This window comes from Gouania willdenowi, chromosome 3, assembly GCF_900634775.1.
Source record: "Gouania willdenowi chromosome 3, fGouWil2.1, whole genome shotgun sequence".
In the NCBI taxonomy this organism is placed as follows: Eukaryota; Metazoa; Chordata; class Actinopteri; order Blenniiformes; family Gobiesocidae; genus Gouania; species Gouania willdenowi.
In genome coordinates this window covers 38,180,672-38,198,852 of record NC_041046.1, presented here as the reverse complement: position 1 = coordinate 38,198,852, position 18,181 = coordinate 38,180,672, and the positions used below count along the sequence as shown (strand labels likewise).

Genomic DNA, 18,181 nt, shown 5'->3' with positions numbered 1-18,181 from the left:
GTGGCCTGAGGCTACATCCTCATCCTCTCTCTCTCTCTCTCTCTCTCTCTCTCTCTCTCTCTCTCTCTCTCTCTCTCTCTCTCTCTCTCTCTCTCCTTCCAGAGGCCTCCGATTGATTTGCGTGGAAACCAAACAGATGGCTCTGTAATGTGATAAATGAGCTCAGGCCTCCACACTCACTCCTAGATTCCCATCCAAAATGCCACCGCTGTGGAAATGACGCAACTCATGCCCGAGCTGCTCCTTCATGATGTGGGGTATGATAGTGAGGGGTGGGGGGGGTGGGGGGCAGACCCTGACAGACCCTGACTAGGGCTCAATATTAACTAATATTATACAGAAGACGTCATGCATGCATGATGTTTTATTTTATTTTACTCAGCTAACAGAGATAATAACATTAAAGCAGATGTTTGCGATGGGGAGCGTCTGCATGGGGGTCAGCAGGGGCCTAATTGTGCGTAATTTTATGGTTTTGGTCACGTCTGTGTGTCTGAGAGAGAGAGAGAGAGAGAGAGAGAGAGAGAGAGAGAGAGAGAGAGAGAGAGAGAGAGAGAGATCAGATCATGTGCGTCCTGACTGTGTTCTCATTCACCTCCTCGGGTTCCTACAGGATGGAGGTCCTGCTTTTTTTTTTCCTTCTACTGAAATAAACTCAATTCTACAGCACATTTATTTTAATCCCTGCAGATCCTCACTGGAATAACCACTCAGAACAGTTTTTTAAACTCATTCCAAGCCCCATCGGAGTGTGTCATCTTTACAGGAAAATTTAAGGGTATGTATATCATGTTTTTCCTACGGATTTGTGACACAATTCATTAATAGAATGTCAGGTTTTCATTTAATTTGCATTTTTCTATTCGATATTGGAGTGTTTTAATTGATTGTATATACTGCATCTTTGTATACATATAAATACAATTAAATGTACAAATGTTCTAAATCGATCATATTTCGTCTTAAGGCCACTTCACACCACAGCTTTAATTATATATGAGGCTAGTCATTTACTACCATTAGGAGGACACACGCTTGGATCCGTGTAATTACCAGAAAAGCAGCTTAAGGTGCTTCTTTTCCTCCGCACTAAGCGCATTTGGAGCAGCTCAGGCTGCATTTTCCTTCTGCTCTGATCCGCTTTTAAGGATCTTATAGTGGCTCTGAAGTATTTGTCCCCTGAGTGGTGATCGGATTTAGGATATCAGAGCAGGTCCTGAGCAAGAAGCATTCTGACCCCTGAGGGACAGGGGCCACAAACTCCAAGAACCATTTTGATTCATCCCTTCATTGCCTTTACACGATGTACTGTGTGTGATTGTGGCGTTTAATACACTGATGTATCTCAGTTTACCCATAAACAACAGATAATAATGATCATTAAATATTATTCGATAGAATTTTTTATTTTATTTTTTAAATTATCATTATCAATCATTTTGTTGATTAAGATTTTTCCTTCGTTTATTTCTAATTCCATGGACTGATTGGTTTATCCATTTTAATAGAACATTAATAGAAATGCTTTTGTGATTTTTAAATGATTTAATGTTGCTTTTTAAAACACATTTAAACCTTTTTTATTATTATTATTATTATTATTATTATTATTTTATTATTATTATTATTATTATTATTATTATTTGTGTATTTCCATAGCCATAATTACATTTATATTATAGGGGTATTACAGCAAGCTCTCATAAATCCTAACACTTAACATTTCTCATATTGTTTTAGTACAAAAAATAAGATTTTTTTTTTTTTTAACGTTTTCATTTTTATTTATTTTTTTTCCGTTTAAAATGATTCAAAAATTTTGCAAGAAATTAGTAAATATTGATTGTATATAATGTATTAAACCAGCATTTTTCAACCTTGTGGCTGTGACCCCATGTGTGCCTCAATTGTAAATGATTTCGCCTGGAATGTGTTAAAAAAAAATAATTACTGATTAAAATATATATTTGAATTTTTTAAATTATTATTATTATTCAAATTAAAACACAACACACAATCTAAAACAACTGTTTTTTTTATTTATATAAATTAGTATAAAGTGAGAGGGTAAAAAAATACAATATAAAAATATCTGACCTGGCATATCTTCACTTATAGTGCACTATTCCTGGCTACTCTGTATTTATTACACACTATAACAAGTTTTTGATGTAAAAATGGGGTCACGATCCAAAAAAGGTGAGGCACAACTGTACTAAACGTTTATTTTATCATTTGACCAGAGTGGATTTATTCAGGCTGATATCTGTTTTTTTATTTGAATTTTATTAACTTTCTACAGACCCAATTGGACCCTCTAACGGGCCAGTTATGGTCCGCAGGCCGTATGTTTGACTCCCCTGCACTGAGACCTTTAGGTAACTTTACCTCCATGTTTCTGTGTCTGACAGACCCTCAGGAATGGAGTCGATGCCCAGGCAGCTCAGAGACGACAGCTCCTCTCCCAGTTTGAAGCGGGACCAGAGCTTCTCCAGCTCGAGCCTCAAACCGAACCAAGTGAGCGAGACGTCCCTGTACGGGGTCCCCATCGTGTTCCTGGTCATAGACGGCAAGGAGAGGCTGTGCTTGGCCCAGATCTCTAACACCCTGTTGAAGAACTACAGCTACAACGAGATCCACAACCGGCGCGTGGCCCTGGGCATCACGTGCGTGCAGTGCACACCGGTCCAGCTGGAGCTGCTGCGCAGAGCCGGGGCCATGCCCATCTCCTCCAGGCGCTGCGGGATGATCACCAAGCGCGAGGCGGAGCGGCTGTGTAAGTCCTTCCTGGGGGCGCACAGCCCCCCCAAGTTACCCGAGAACTTTGCCTTCGACGTGTCCCATGAGTGCGCGTGGGGCTGCAGAGGCAGCTTCATTCCGGCCCGGTACAACAGCTCCAGGGCCAAGTGCATCAAGTGCAGCCTGTGTAGTATGTACTTCTCTCCCAACAAGTTCATCTTCCACTCGCACCGAACCTCAGAGTCCAAGTACCTGCAGCCGGACGCGGCCAACTTCAACTCCTGGAGACGCCATCTGAAGCTGACCGAGAAGAAGTCTGCAGACGACGTGAGCCACGCGTGGGAGGACGTGAAGGCCATGTTTAACGGGGGCAGCAGGAAGAGGACCCTCCCCATGAGCGGGTCCGTGTCTTCCATCAAAGCCCAGGCCTCCTCCAGTCTGCAGGCAGTCAGCAGCTCTCCAGAGGGGCCCCACAAGACCCTACGGTGCAGTGATGAGTCGGGGCCGGGGGGGCCGACCCTCAGCTCCCGGAGCTACCCAGTGATCCCGGTGCCCAGCAAGAGCTTCAGCATGCTGCAGAAGATCCCCCCACCCCTGTTCCCCCACCACCCCTACGGCTTCCCCACCTACGGCCTGTGTCCAAAGAAGGTGGACGGAGGCCCCGAGACCAACAAACCCGGCGTTCCGGGCGTGTTCTGGCCCGGTGCTAAGGACACCCTGTACCCCGCTTTCCCCGTGTTCTGGCCCACACCCGGAGGCCTGCCCATCCCACCCTACCCCGGATCCCCCCCTAAACTCCCAGCAGAGCTGCCAGGGGCCCGGCAGGCTGAGCTGGACCTATCAGACCAAAGCGAACCCAAAGACGGCCTCCATCACCCGAACCTCCACCAGGAGGGCGTGGAGCGCTGCTCCAGTTCCCGGTCCTCCTCGTCCTGTACACGGAACGACGACGACCGATCCGGGGACGAGAGCTCCCCCAGGAAGGTGGGCTACGTGTCCGCCTTCAGACCCGTGGTCAAGGACGCAGAGAGCATCGCTAAGCTGTACGGCAGCAGGGACACCCAGGGCCCGGTGCTCCCCGGGTACATGTCCCCGGACTTTATCAGCGAGACTTCCAGCTACAGGTCCGCGTCCCCGGACAGGGACAGTGTGGTGGACGACGAGGACCCGGACGTGGACGTGGAGTCCAACCGTGGAGAGGACGAGGAGCAACCGGTCCGGGTCTCGCCTGTGACAGAGCGGGTCTCCTCTGCGGAGAACCCGGAGCGGCCCGAGGCGTCCAGCCCGGGAACGGCCTCCATATCACCGGGAGGGTCGGTCCACAGCAGCGGGTCACCGGAGACGGACGGACCGACACTTCAGCATGACGTAAAGTTTAATTAAACATGTGTGTGTGTGTGTGTGTGTGTGTGTGTGTGTGTGTGTGTGTGTGTGTGTGTGTGTGTGTGTGTGTGTGTGTGTGTGTGTGTGTGTGTTTATCATGACGCATTGTAATTAATATTTGATATTTATTACTAATTTTACTAATAGTTATTATTGGTATTATTATTATTGATAATAATAATAATAATAATAATAATAATAATAATAATAATAATAATAATAATTATGATAACGTCATCATCATTATTTTATTTATTTATTCTCGGTTCAAGTCGACTTGTAATTTTATTCTAGATTGTGAGGTTTTGTTGGGGGGGGGATCATTTTAATCATACTTATATACAATTAACTCATTTAATAATCAATATCGATAATAGTGCTGTAATTCCTGGGAGACGTGCTATTTTGCAAATTATTGCAATTAGATGTAATTTCTTTGCACTCTTCATGTCTTTCGGTTTTTGATCAAATAAATCCAATGTCTGAGCAGTATAAATAATACATTATGTGCTTTGGGTCAAAGTTAACAAATGTGAAGAGGAAAAGTGAAATTATATCAGTTCCCACAACTGTGCATGATTTCATGGTTAGAAATTAAAACTGCACCATTTCCCTTATGTGCAGACAATTGTACCATAATTAAAATAATAATAACTTCCTTTTTCTTTTCTTTTTTTAGTTTCTGATGTTTTTTCTTTTGTTTCTCACACTTTAATCTTTGAGTGTATTGTGATTCTTCCTCGTTGGTGTTTTTTATTCAGGTTTACAGCGATGATAAGGAAGGTCACGTGCTCGTAGACGACCGTTCAAGCAGCCCACGAGGATTTGAAGGTGTGTGTGTGTGTGTGTGTGTGTGTGTGTGTGTGTGTGTGTGTGTGTGTGTGTGTGTGTGTGTGTGTGTGTGTGCGTGTGTGCGTGTGTGTGTGTGTGTTTGTGTGTGTGTCACTCTAATCTCGTGTGTGTGTGCGTGTGTGTGTGTGTGTGTGTGTGTGTGTGTGTGTGTGTGTGTGTGTGTTCAGGTGTCCATTTGAGCTCAGAGACGCACATCCATCGCGCTGCCGTGGTTTCCTATCATCAGGATCACAGAGACAAACAACGATGTAGGAAATAAAACATTCCTTTATATTAAATCATAAAAACATGATAAATTATTGACAAAAAAGCTTTTTACTTTGTCTAATTGTTGTATTTTAACGCGGACAGCCGATGGAGCTTTACGCATCGACATCAGCGTTCATGGGAGGGACCTGGAGAACATGGCTAAAGGTAAAAATACGCTGTTTCTGCACATTTTCATTTACAACTATACGAAAATCTTGTGGTCCCACTTTCTATTTTATTTTATTATATTTCATTTCATTAAATCAGTGTTTAAGTAAAACTGAGCCTTGGGTTTATTATTACCAACAAGCTGTGACTCTAATAAAGGAACAATTTTATAATTAAACACCATCTCAATGTTACTTATCCTAAAATTCATCACAACAAACTATGTAAAATCTAATCAAAAAACGTGTCCTAATATAATTTTTATTATTATTGAAGAAAACTAATAGCCACATTATTAGGAAGAAGACTTCAGTACATCATAATCATACATTTTTTCTAAAAGAGTGAGACTATTCCTATTTACTAAAGAATAAGAATTATTATTTAATTAAACTATGTATCTTTATATAATGTAATTTTATACCTGAATGTTTTGCAAACAGGTATTTTTTATTGTCAATTTTTAGTTTACTTTTTAATATTTCTATATTTTGTGTGTATTTTGGTTAATGTTGTTATGTATTATGTCTGCTTTGGCTATATTTTCTTTTCTGTGTGAATGTTGTTTTTTTTTACATCCTATCTAATCTGTTTGTTGTACTAATAACTGTCATGCATATATACAGTATGTAGACCAGGAAGAATATACTGCTTTTGCACTATAGCTAATGGATGTAAATAAAAACAAACAATAATGAATATTCAAAATAAAAACGCATTCAGACATATTTAGCGACCATTTTTTGGGTCCCAACCCACAAGTTGAGAACTATTTGTGAATTCCAAAAAGGTGTGTGTGTGTTGTTGATAAAATCCAATTTATTTATTAAATTTATTTAAAACATTTTTTAATAAAATTGTAATTCGATATATTTCAGATTTGAATAAAGCCCAAATGTACATGTCTGTGTTTGTACATTTGCGCTGTTTTCATATCAAACATAATTTCTCTCCTTTATTAAAAGGTAACTGAGGTTTGTTTCCAGTTAGGCCTCCGAGTGTTCCCAGTTAACCACTTAATCACGAGCATGTTGGAGTTTTGACTTATTGTTGTGAGAGGAAATCGTTTAGTGGCTATTAATATTTTAACGAACAGAGCAATAACCCCGGGCCATGGCAGCTAATTATTTTACAACGCTTGGAAAAACCCCGGGACTCCATTATCACAGTCTGCAGCTCCAGGCCATGCTGGCAATTATTATTATTCTGCAGCAGTGGAGCAGCAGCACCTCTACATCGCATAAATCTGGATAACATTACATTTTAGCGGAATGTTATGTTGAATTTAAAGTGGATGAAGTTGCGTGGACAATAATATCATACATATATACTGTATATATATATATATATGCTCACAATAATCATAATGCAGGAAATCATATAATCATAATGATATACTATTATTTTTATACATATATCATATTCTTGGTAAATTCTATGTTGCTTTTAAATGATTAAAAACGCATTTAACTGAGGTTTAATGCATCTGCAAAACAATAAAAAACAGCACATTTGTCGTTTTCTAATTTGTCAATAAACCAAATTCTTACACAATTAATTATAAAGAAGCATTAGAAAGTTTTAAGTGTAACCTTGGGGTCATGAACCCATGTGGGGTCGCCTGGAAATTAAATGGGGTCACCTGAAATGTTAAAAAACAACATTTATTAATTAAATTTTTTTTTGTCGTATTTTCTTTTTTTTTTTTTTTTAAATTAAATCACCACACAATCTTTTATACTTTCACTTTCTCAAATATGAAAATAGCTCAAATGAAATGCTGTATAAAGATATCTGAGCTGGCACATCATCATCTATATCTGTAACACAGTATAACAAACATGATTAAAAACAAATTCTCAAAATAAATGTCTTTGGGGTCGCCAGAAATTTGTGATATGAAAATGGGGTCACGATCCAAAAAAAAAAAAAGGTTTGGAACTACTGCAGTATAAGGCATCATGTACAGTATATAGTGTCAGGTGAAAGTGCAAACTCATGAGCAAGGCATCAATGCTATACTAAGTTATAAATTAGAATGATATAATACATTGTTTATATAATGTTTTGATTAAACAGCTGTAATAAGGTTATATAAGACTTATATTTATGGTAGTTGGTCACTTGATTACAGGAGTTTAGAACTATTGTCCAGACTGATGAATTTAGACTCGTCAATGTTGACTAAAAGTCTTCATCAACTCTATATTTTTTTTATCTAGACTAGGACTAATTAAAAAAACACACGTGACTGAGAACAAAACTAAATATATAGTTATTAATGTTGATGACTGATAAAAAGTAAACTATAATGTTCAAAATGGGACGAAATCCAGTCAAAACAAACTACTTTAATTTTGTGGAAGGTGGGGCAAGTACAGTATTAATACCATCCCATAACAGGGTGATAAAAGGTGATCAAAATGCTTTACATTTTAATTGACTATATCTGTAACAGATTTAGGCGACCAAAAATATGAATACCATTTAGTTGACTAGACTAGACTGTCACTGAAATAGTCCTGAAGGCTAAATTTGGACTAAAACTAAGTAGCATTTTAGTCAATAGACTACGAATAAAACTAAATTAAAAAAAATAAAGTCAAATTGAACACTGATTCTAGCACACATTCATGAGCATTGATGATGAACGTAAATACATGATGTGTTATAGAAGGATGTGATGATCTTTTTCTGTTACAGGGTTAATTTTAGCGATGTGAATATTTTTAATGTGCTGATGTTGGATTTTTCTGGTCTAGTTTGTTGTTAGTTTTTGTTGTCATTGTGTTGATGATGGCGTTAATGTGTATCAATATTTGTTAACCCGTCTCTTCATCTCCGGGGTCATGTTTTGTAGTCATCGTTTTCTTATTTTGTTGATATTGTTGGTTGATATAATATTGTTTTGTGCACTGTGTATGTTTTTGTTTGTTGATTATTGCTATTTGTTGTTCTAAATGATATTAGTTATTGGATTTGGGTATTAATGTTTGGTGATTTTGGTGAAAAACACAATTTGTTGGTTTTAATTATTATTATATAGTTTGTATATAGATATTTCATGGTAATGTTTGTACATTTATTGCTGTTTTTGTGATTATAGGTTGATTTCTGTTACTATTAATGATTTTTTGTGAATTTTTGTGTTACTGTGAGTGGGTTTTGTGTGTTATTGTTTGATGATTTTGGTGTTTTTCTGCATGTCTGTATATAGAGGAGCTGCAGAAACAGCTGGCAGAACAAGTGGAGCTGAGAAAGAAGCTTGAAAGAGAGTTTCAGCATTTAAAAGGTGAGAAATTTAAGACACAGTGCAGTTTCACCTGAAAACTTTCACCAATCACACACGATAGTCGTCACATTATGACCATGTGATGAAACCAGGTATTGTTGGATTCCATTGGGCCTGTTTTTTACCTGTAACCTAAATGTTGGGAGCAGATCCTTTTTGACCTTTAGGCCATGAATCTTTGATGGATCTCACTGGTTTGGTGAGCTCACTGAAAAGATGCTAAAACTGGTTGTTTTGTGCGATTCCTGAAGCATCTTGGCTTTGAGGAAGGTGTCATTAGATGAGAGGGACATACAGTAAGAAGCATGTGATCTGTGATTATGCTGTTGAAAGGAAAACATTGGTAAGGTGATTAAAAAGTGCAACAGAAAACATTAACAGTTTAAAAATCAATAAGAACAATAAAATCAGCAGTAAAAACCATTACAATCAGCAGTAAACCATTAAATAAACAATAATATGATAAAAAAAAAAAATCTTTCTCTCAATCATACGCAGTAGAGAAAAAAAGTGCCTTTAATTTGGATTTAAAAATGTTAACATTGGATGCTGACTTCAGCTCTGCTGCAGTTTGTTCCACTTCTTTGCAGCATAACAACTAAAAGCCGCATCACCATGTTTACTGTGAGCTCTGGGCTCCACTATCTGACCTGTGTCCATAGATCTGAGAGACCTGCTGGGTTCATACCTGACTAACATCTCACTGATGTATTCTGGACCAAACCCATTCACACATTTATACACCAGCAGCAGAACTTTAAAGTCTATTCTGAGGCTGACTGGGAGCCAGTGTAAAGACTTTAAAACTGGACTAATGTGTTCTGACCTCTTTGTTCTGGTTAAGACCAGAGCTGCAGCGTTCTGAACCAGCTGTAGCCCATTACCCTGTATGTGTTAAGGGGGCCCATTTTTAAAATGACTACTCCTTTGTTAGTTCTCGTTAGATCAGAATACAGTTTGGTATGAATACTCTATGAATGAATATGATGAGACGCTCGGAACCTTTTTTTAAATGGGCCCCGGGGGCCACCCCGGTGATTTCCGAATGTATGAAAGCATAGTCGTGTGATATATCGTTTCAAAGGTAATTCAACATAGATAACGATTACGCCTCGCACAATTAGATTAAGGGTAATTTTTTGGGCAATTTCCTTTAAAGTCATTTTCTCATTTATTTGTGAGTCAGATATTGATACAGTTGGTGGTACCGTATCATTGACACATACCAATACATTAATGGGGCCCATTATTCTGTATTTTTTACTCAGTGGAATCGAGTCATTTGACAGGATTCTCAGGAAAATGGTACGTGCTATTTGGCGCGGAGACGATCCACGGGCCCGGCCGTAGTTCATCTGAACTTGTTGTGATAGATTTGATCTGACTGCTGAATGTCAGATCTCAGTCCATCAGAACTCCAAGGTTTCAGACTTGGTTTTCACTTTTTAAAGATTGAGACTCAAGGTACACGCTGACAGCAGTCCTCCACCCAGTGATTTACAAACAAACTATGTGGTTTTCAAATACAAAACTTCATTCAAGTACCAAAAAAAAAACATTTAAAAATTCCAGAAATTATTGGCACATGACTTTCGGCATTAACTTTCCACCCTTCAAATTCACACATAAATGTCCTGTTTTAGACTTGAAGGATGAACATGCTGTGTTTAATTAATAGGTACGGTACTTATTTGCAAAACAAAATGCATTAGTTTGTGAACAATGTTTTGTACTTGCAAATCAAAAGTAACATGAGTAAAACATGTTTTGTGTTTATGAGGTTTTTGTCATGATTTTCACTCCATATTAATCGTACGTGTTTCCATTGCTTCTGCACATTTCCAGCCAAAAGACCTCCTGTACCCCACCCACTAAGTGTGCCATGATCATTTGTGTTTCAACTATCAGTGTTCAGCTGATTCCTCATGATATAACAGCCTATTTAAAGTCAAATAGATCTGATTTTAGAAATATATAGAAATTCTCTAGAGATACTGAGAATCAAGGAAAACAGGAGTCTTTCTTTTGAACTTTTTTGTACCTTTAGGGGAACTACTCCATTGAGTCTTTTTTGACAGTTTAGCGATCTCATGAGACTGGACTGACTATATTATACACTCCAACAGAATCTTATCTTTTGTATTTATCTTTAAATCTAACTGTCTCTCATTTGTTCCGTAAGCTTTCTATTAATCAATGTACCAGTTAAATATCTTACATGTTCCTAATCAAAAAAAATATTGTTACAATTGGTTAAAAAATAAACGTTATTTTTTTATTTTGACTTAGTGTGCTGTATTTGCTAATATTCTATCCTAGCACATAATAGGCTACAGTATATGTCATAAAGGCCAGGATGTAAAAGGGACTATAATAATTATCAGCCTACTTCCAAATAGTTTTTTTTCCTTCTCATTGCTTTTGCTGTTGTTATCATTGTTATTCTGCGTCCCTAAAAGTTTCCCAACCATCTGATCTGTGGCCTTCGGTGCTCTTCAGATAATTTCCAGGACCAAATGAAGCGTGAGCTGTCCTACAGAGAAGAAATGGTTCAGCAGCTGCAGATTGTTCGAGGTTGGTCTCGCTCTTTCTTCCTCTGACTTTAAGCAGATTTAGATCAATGCTCTTTAAGTTCGTTAGTAAATGGTTTCAATAGAAAGGTCAATCTGAAGCAACTGGCTCTGAAAGCCTAAAACAACAACGCAGAATAAAAGTGACACTTGCATATTGTCTGAAACTCAGCGTTTGCTAGGTTTAGTCGTTCTGTTTTTTTTTTGTTTTTTTAAATCGAAAGGTGAAACAGAAACATGAATGTTTTGTTTGTAAAGGTTATTTGCTTCTTGATCGTGCTCTGGAAAATTGAAGAGACAGACCATTATGAAGCAGTGGATCAGTTACACGCAGTAGACACAGCAACTAAAGCCACCTCTTAAAGGATTGGTTTAACGTTACACCAGTTTAAACACAGAGTTCAAGTACACAGAGGTCACTGGAAATACCAGCCCACAGCAGCACCTACCCATACTACACTGCCCATCACTTAAATCCCCCTTTTTTATATTTCTATTCATTTTATTCTTTGATAGACACTTTGTGCAGCGAGTTGGACCAAGAAAGAAAGGCTCGTCATGCAATACAGCAGAAGCTGAAGGGTAACTTCATCTGGTCCAATAGGAAACATGAATACATTTATCATCATTTCCTGCCTGCAAACATTAATATGCAAGTGCTACTTTTGGTTTTTGAAAAAACACCTCGGTTACAGTCAGACAAAACGTCAAAGAGATGATTTTACGGTTTCAAATCATTTTTGGGGAGAAACTATTTTTAAATGGAAAAATTAATAGATTTGCTTTGAAATGCCTTTATTGCTGCTTCAGTGTAAATGAGGACAGAGAGCGTTTGAATAAGAGCTCGTAGTGCTTCATCCATCCATCCATTCATCCATCCATCCATCCATCCATCCATCCATCACAGCTAAAGATTGTGTCTCCAATGATTTAATACCAGTAACACTGTGGTCAACACACACACACACACACACACACACACTCACTCCCATGTCTGTGTCACTGCTGTGTTTCTGACGTTGTCTTCTATTTTTCTGTCTTTCTAATTCTGCATCTAAGTTTAATTTCCTTCATACATTTTTCATCCATCATCTTTTACCACCCGCTATCACATTTAATAATTCTTTTTCAATAGTACGATTAAAGCTATGTTTGTTCTATAGTAACATTTGAAATCTACTAGTACTACTGACAACACAATGTTTTTTATTATACTAAATTATTTTGATTTACTAGTAGGGTCTACTCATCAAAAACCTTTACTAGTAAAACAAATGTTTGATTACTAGTACTACTAATTAAACTCACTAATTAAATATATCACTAGTAGTACTAGTAGACTGTTTTTAATTTACTAGTAGTACGAGTAAAGCCAAAAGTTTCCCTGGTAGCACTAATAGATTTAATGCAAAAGAAGCAGAAGAGATTATTGTTAAATCTAGCTCCTGATTGGTTGTAATATTTTTAAAAGCCAATGAAAAGCCTGAATTTACTTTCCACGCCCCCTTATTTGCATATGATGCTTACTAGTGACACCTTTTGCTTCACTAGTGCTTCTAGTGACACTAACGTGTACTCATGCATTAGTAGGTTAAAGGTTATTGAGTACATGTACTCCAAAATTGAGCACGAGTAAAGCTTATTCATGGTTATCACTGATGTTGAATTTATGCTCAAACTGCTGACTGTAAAAGCCCAAAGTTTCCTTGGTAATATTAGTAGATTTACTGTAGGTACTATAGTCAAATGCAGAAACCTGATTGGTTCTAATATTTTCAAAAGCTAATGGGAAGCCTCAATTTCCTTACCCCACCCCCAAATTTGCATTTAAGACTTACTAGAAGTACTACAGAACTTTTTTTATGTCTACTAGTAGTACTAGTGAAGATTTTAAGTTTTGTGTACATGTACAGTATTCCAAATTTGAGTACAAGTAGAGCTTAACTATGGTTGATATCACATTTATGCATAGTTTGTGTTCACATTGCACACACATGTCGCTGAGCTTGTGCTTTTGCCCACTGCTGGAACAGGTGGTAGCTTAAAAATGTGTTTATTATTGTATCTTTGGTTAAACAACAAGAACCAGACCAGAAGTGAACTAAGCACAAATCACACAGCTATTCTGAGGGTGCCTTTATTTTCAGACGTAGCAGATATTTTCTATTTAGGTTCAGATATATCAAGGTATTGTTTGATTAAAACATACATAGTTAAATGAAACGTCGATGTATTTGAACCTTGAAAATAAATAGAAAATAACAGCTTTCAACTTTCTCTCGTATCTGTAGCAAGCACATATTAATGACGTCATGTGTATTTACGGTTTCTTCAAAATACGACGTCATGTTGTGTTTTTTACGTTCTGAGGGCTGTTGTGTCTGACGACTTTTATTTTGAAGCCTGAGTCAGTGTCATTTGACGGCGTTTTATTCAATGGAGGATTTGCTGAGTCTTAAGTCTGTTTTGTCTGAAAAATGAGGTTTTCCTGATACCTGATAACTCACTCTGAGACCTGAGGATGTCCTCAAATGTACACCGTAGGGGAGGATATTTTCATCATCTCTGCTCATCACTTACACTGAAGTCAACTCAGGAGAAACAATTACCAGCAAAACCTGATGTAAAGCTCTCACATTGTCACATAAAGCCTTTATGTATTGATCACGTGTGTGTGTGTGTGTGTGTGTGTGTGTGTGGCTGCTTCCTATGCCTTCATGTTCTCACTGTTGGGCCGTTTCCTCCCCAGAAGCTCACGACGCCCTTCACCATTTCTCGTGTAAGATGCTCACGCCTCGTCAGTGCAGCGGCGCCTGCACCTTCAAACCTCCACTGCTGCCGCCATAGGATGACCCCACCAACCTACCCCGCCCCCTCGCCCCGTCCAGCACAGCCAAAAACAACACACACTCATAGATAGCACACAGCTGTCATGTGTTCACCCCTTAGGATTACAATCAACCTCTGTTTTAGTAAAAAATGACAAGAAATACACAAACAGAAACAGGACCTGTCATTGGATTATACATTAGATCGGAGAGTCCAACCGACTCAACAAAGCTCTATATACATATAAAAATATATAATGTGACGATGTGCAATGGCTTGTATAGTTGTGTGTGTTTTATTTATTTTTTTTGTTTTGTTCTTATCTCTTTATTAATCTCGATGCTTGTTGGAATGTGTGGAGTTTTTACACCTTGCATTAAATTTCAACATGTCGCTTTAAAGGATTCCCAACAATGTACATGTTGTCAAGCACTTTAAAATTTCTGAATTTGACCAAACTCGGATCCTTCCACATTAACATCAGCATTGTAACAGCTTTTCAGGTACGGCAGCAAACACAAACTTTAAATGATTACAAGAAGAACGAGGAGGATTTTTGCTCCATGTTTACAACCAAATCTAATCCTGTCTGCTCAGTTTTTGTCTGTTTTTCTATCTCACGTCAAACATCTGTGAGTCGCGAACACAAACCCAAACCAAAAGACCACACCTGATATGGAGATGCGCTCCAAAAGAAACAAAAACCCTGATTTCTGACCCAGTTGACCCTTGATTCTCCATCTACATTTAAACCCATGTCAGTATGAATAAAAAAACATGAAAGCAACTTTTTGGCTTCTTGTCTTTTTTTCAGCTCTTAAAGTGTTAATATTTCAATATTCAGGAAACAAAAAACAGTAACCAACATCCCATATATTCAGAGTGATATTTTAAGGAGTAAATTGCAACAGTTTTGGTTAAACTTAGGGTCATTGAAACATCTTTTTTCCCAAAATCACATACCCATAAGCTTCTACATGACCTACATGGCTAATTTTTCAGACTGATGTAAGACTTTAGTGGTTACAGTTGATGTTGTTGTTAGCACTTAGGCCTCACAGCAAGAAGGTCCTGGGTTCAAGCCCTGGGGTAGACACTTGGGTCCTTTCTGTGTGGAGTTTGCATGTTCTCCCCATGCTGCGTGGGTTTCCTCCAGGTACTCCGGCTTCCTCTCACAATCCAAAAACATGACTGTTTGGTTGATTGGAGTCTTGAAATTGACCATAGGAGTGAATGTGAGTTTGAGTGGTTGTTTGTGTCTGTGTTGCCCTGCGATGGACTAGCGCCCTGTCCAGGGTGTACCCCCACCTAGCGCCCGGTGTGAGCCGGAGATTGGCACCGGCAGACCCCTGCTACCCTGAAAAACAGAAACAAGCGGGTCTGAAAATGGATGGATAGATAGAAAGACGATACTGAGTGACAATAAATCATGTTTTAAATACAGAAATCTGTAGTCCGCATAAAAATATCAAATATAAAGCCAATTCTCAATAGGGAAGGCTAAAAAGGCAGGGATTTTTGAACTGTTTGATGATAATAATAAACAATAGGCCAAAGATACACTTGTTTTTGTAAGTTCAGGTAGAAGCCCACTTTTGCCACAACTGTGCCAAAGTGTGTAACTGTAATATTTCAGTCAAATTAATTCCAATAATTTTTAGTCTTAATTTTGACAATTAGATGGTGCATTTTGGCTTGAAATAAACACATCCATTTATGTTATTATTATTATATTTATTATATGAGTGCTATATATATATTTGTTGTTTTTAGTTAGATGTCATTTTCTGTGTTTTTGTTGTCATTCACAGAGATGTCCAGAAAAAAAAAAGTACAAGGCTAGTGTAGGGGGTCGGGGGCATTGCTTGTTGTTGGTTTTGGTAATATATTTAGTTGTATCAATGCACATTAATATTCAAAATATATCTTACATATACCATTACATTTGTGATTTTCATACCCTGGACGCAGGACTTTTAATTCATGATTCATGATGACAATGATCATGAATGTTAAAAAAAAAAAAAAAAATGCATATTCAATTCCATAGAGAAGAATTGAAAACCCTTTCAAAATCTGCTTTTTTTCAAATTTTAATTATTCCTACCAGCGACTCTTTTTTTGTTGAATCTTTCTTAAAGTTGTTTATTTAATTTAGTTGAATTCAGTAATGTTGTGAATGTTGAGATTTATTATATTATTGGGGAAATGTTTAGAGAGAATCATTGTTTTTCTTCAGTTGAAGCCGCCAGATATTTGTTTCAACCAGCAGAGGGTGCTATTCTGCGCAGTGAAGAAGAGATGCTACGTGCTAGCAGACAGCTAATAGAAAAATGTGACTTTCACAGATATTCACGTAATATTACAGATATTTTTTGGTGCTGCAGGGGAATAATTTCTGAACATGTTTAAGAGTAGAAGGCGTAGTAGGAGATTCCGCCCGCCGCCTATGCATCTCGACATCCCTGAATAAATAATTTATTAGTTTTGGAGTAAATTAGTGTATTTTTGCTGTCATTTTACATGTTTCTTTGTAGTTATTCTGTGTATTCTTGTTGATTTTTGTGTTCTTTTGCTCTTTCTGTGTAATTTTGAAAGGATTTTTAGCCTGAGAGCCACATGTGGCCCCTGGGTCGCAGTTACCCATATTTGTTGTACAGAATAAACAGGATCTGATGATGAGAAGAGATTTAACATTCATCAAAAGAAGAATTGCACACTTACCTCAGCGTGCTCTCATTCACAATCACGTCTGAAGGTTTGCAGCATCGGCACTGACTTTTTATCTCTATTTGGTTGTTTATTATCATAATAATTATTTTATTACTGTATACTGTTTGAGGTCTCATACAGTCCCCACACACCCACCCACACACACACACACACACTCAGTGGCCTTATAGATCGTGTTCCCTCTCATTGTATCAGAGTTCAACATGATCTCCTTCATTAGGTGGCCATGCGGGTGCCTGACACGTCCAGTGGACTCATAATGTTTGACGTGGAGTCAGGGGAGCATGCTGATCTAATAGTGAAATCCAACTCTTCTGATGGGACGGCTAATAGATATTGATTACACGGCCCTGAGTCCCTGGATGCTTCATATACTGAGACAGATACTCACCGAATGTCACAGACACACAATGAATGGCTCTAGTTCCTTCTGAATACTAAAGACACACATCTGCAGTGAACACCATGGTTTGTGCTGCTCAACCTGCTGGGAACACTGGTACGAGGCAACAAGCTCTGGTGGAATAAGAGTAACAGATTCATTTTGTTTTTATTCTCATTTTATTTAGTTTAGGCGACTTTTGTAAAGATATGAGCATTTTTTAATTTCAAATAACAAACATTTATTTGTCTCTTGACAGTTTTTCATTTTCAGTTTTTCTTCTTTGTTAAATCCATACTCTTGTTTTGTTATGATCTATTCATGTTTCAAAAGTTGATTTGGTGTTTCTCTCACATTGTTGTTGTTTTTGTATCTGTCACTGATGTTACATTTACTCCTGCTTTTGGTTTCGTTTCTTTTTAGGAAAAAAACATTATTCTGTCACAGTTTCTCTCCTTACTTCTTTACTTTTCTGTCTTTCTGCTTTCTAAACATTTTAAAACATGTTGTATTATATAAGAAAGAAAAAAAAAAAAATATATATATATATATATATATATATATATATATATATATATATACAGTTTATACATGGACATCAAACATATAGGCCTATGCATACGTACTAGAGGTCGACCGATATATCGGCCAGCCGATATATGGACTTATTTCAAGCTTAAAAATAAATAAATTGACAATCACCAGCCCTCCCTAAGGAAGGGTAAGAAACACTTTATTATAGGGTGGATATAAAAAGAGAGGGCAGTGTTGCACCTAGGTGAGGGGGAAGGGAACAGGGACGAGAGACTCAAGGTAGGAAATGGAAAGGGTGGGGAAGAGTTGATTATTTTAAAGTGAGAGTGAGATGTGATGATGTGGTTGTGCATATGGTGACAAGTGTGAATCTTAGGTATAATGGTAGTGGCTGTGAACAGAGGGAAGGAGTGAGTGGTTATACCTAAAACTGGTATTTAGTTTAAACCG

At 37.9% G+C, this 18,181-nt stretch overlaps 1 protein-coding gene across 2 annotated transcripts; it reads left to right on the top strand.

The window, feature by feature from the left end:
* Nucleotides 1-661: 661 nt before the first annotated feature.
* On the top strand, nt 662-14,248 carry LOC114457848 (SKI family transcriptional corepressor 1 homolog-B-like). 2 transcript variants are annotated; one of them, XM_028439980.1, is made up of 8 exons: nt 662-778; nt 2,412-4,107; nt 4,884-4,953; nt 5,142-5,222; nt 5,326-5,388; nt 8,609-8,683; nt 11,183-11,257; nt 14,006-14,248. In XM_028439980.1, the coding sequence occupies exons 2-8, from the start codon at nt 2,422-2,424 to the stop codon at nt 14,098-14,100; spliced, it is 2,145 nt and encodes a 714-aa protein (XP_028295781.1). In that variant the 5' UTR covers nt 662-778; nt 2,412-2,421; the 3' UTR covers nt 14,101-14,248. The 2 variants fall into 2 exon arrangements, with proteins under 2 accessions (XP_028295781.1, XP_028295774.1); XM_028439973.1 differs by having other exon boundaries at nt 14,003-14,248.
* The last annotated feature ends 3,933 nt before the right edge of the window (nt 14,249-18,181 follow it).

Bases quoted from the DNA above. Each gene is read 5' to 3' on its own strand.
- LOC114457848 (XM_028439973.1), top strand. From the start codon at position 2,422: ATGGAGTCGATGCCCAGGCAGCTCAGAGACGACAGCTCCTCTCCCAGT. The intron at 4,954-5,141 runs GTGTGTGTGTGT...GTGTGTGTTCAG, and splicing joins CAGCCCACGAGGATTTGAAG to GTGTCCATTTGAGCTCAGAG. The intron at 5,223-5,325 runs GTAGGAAATAAA...TAACGCGGACAG, and splicing joins TCACAGAGACAAACAACGAT to CCGATGGAGCTTTACGCATC.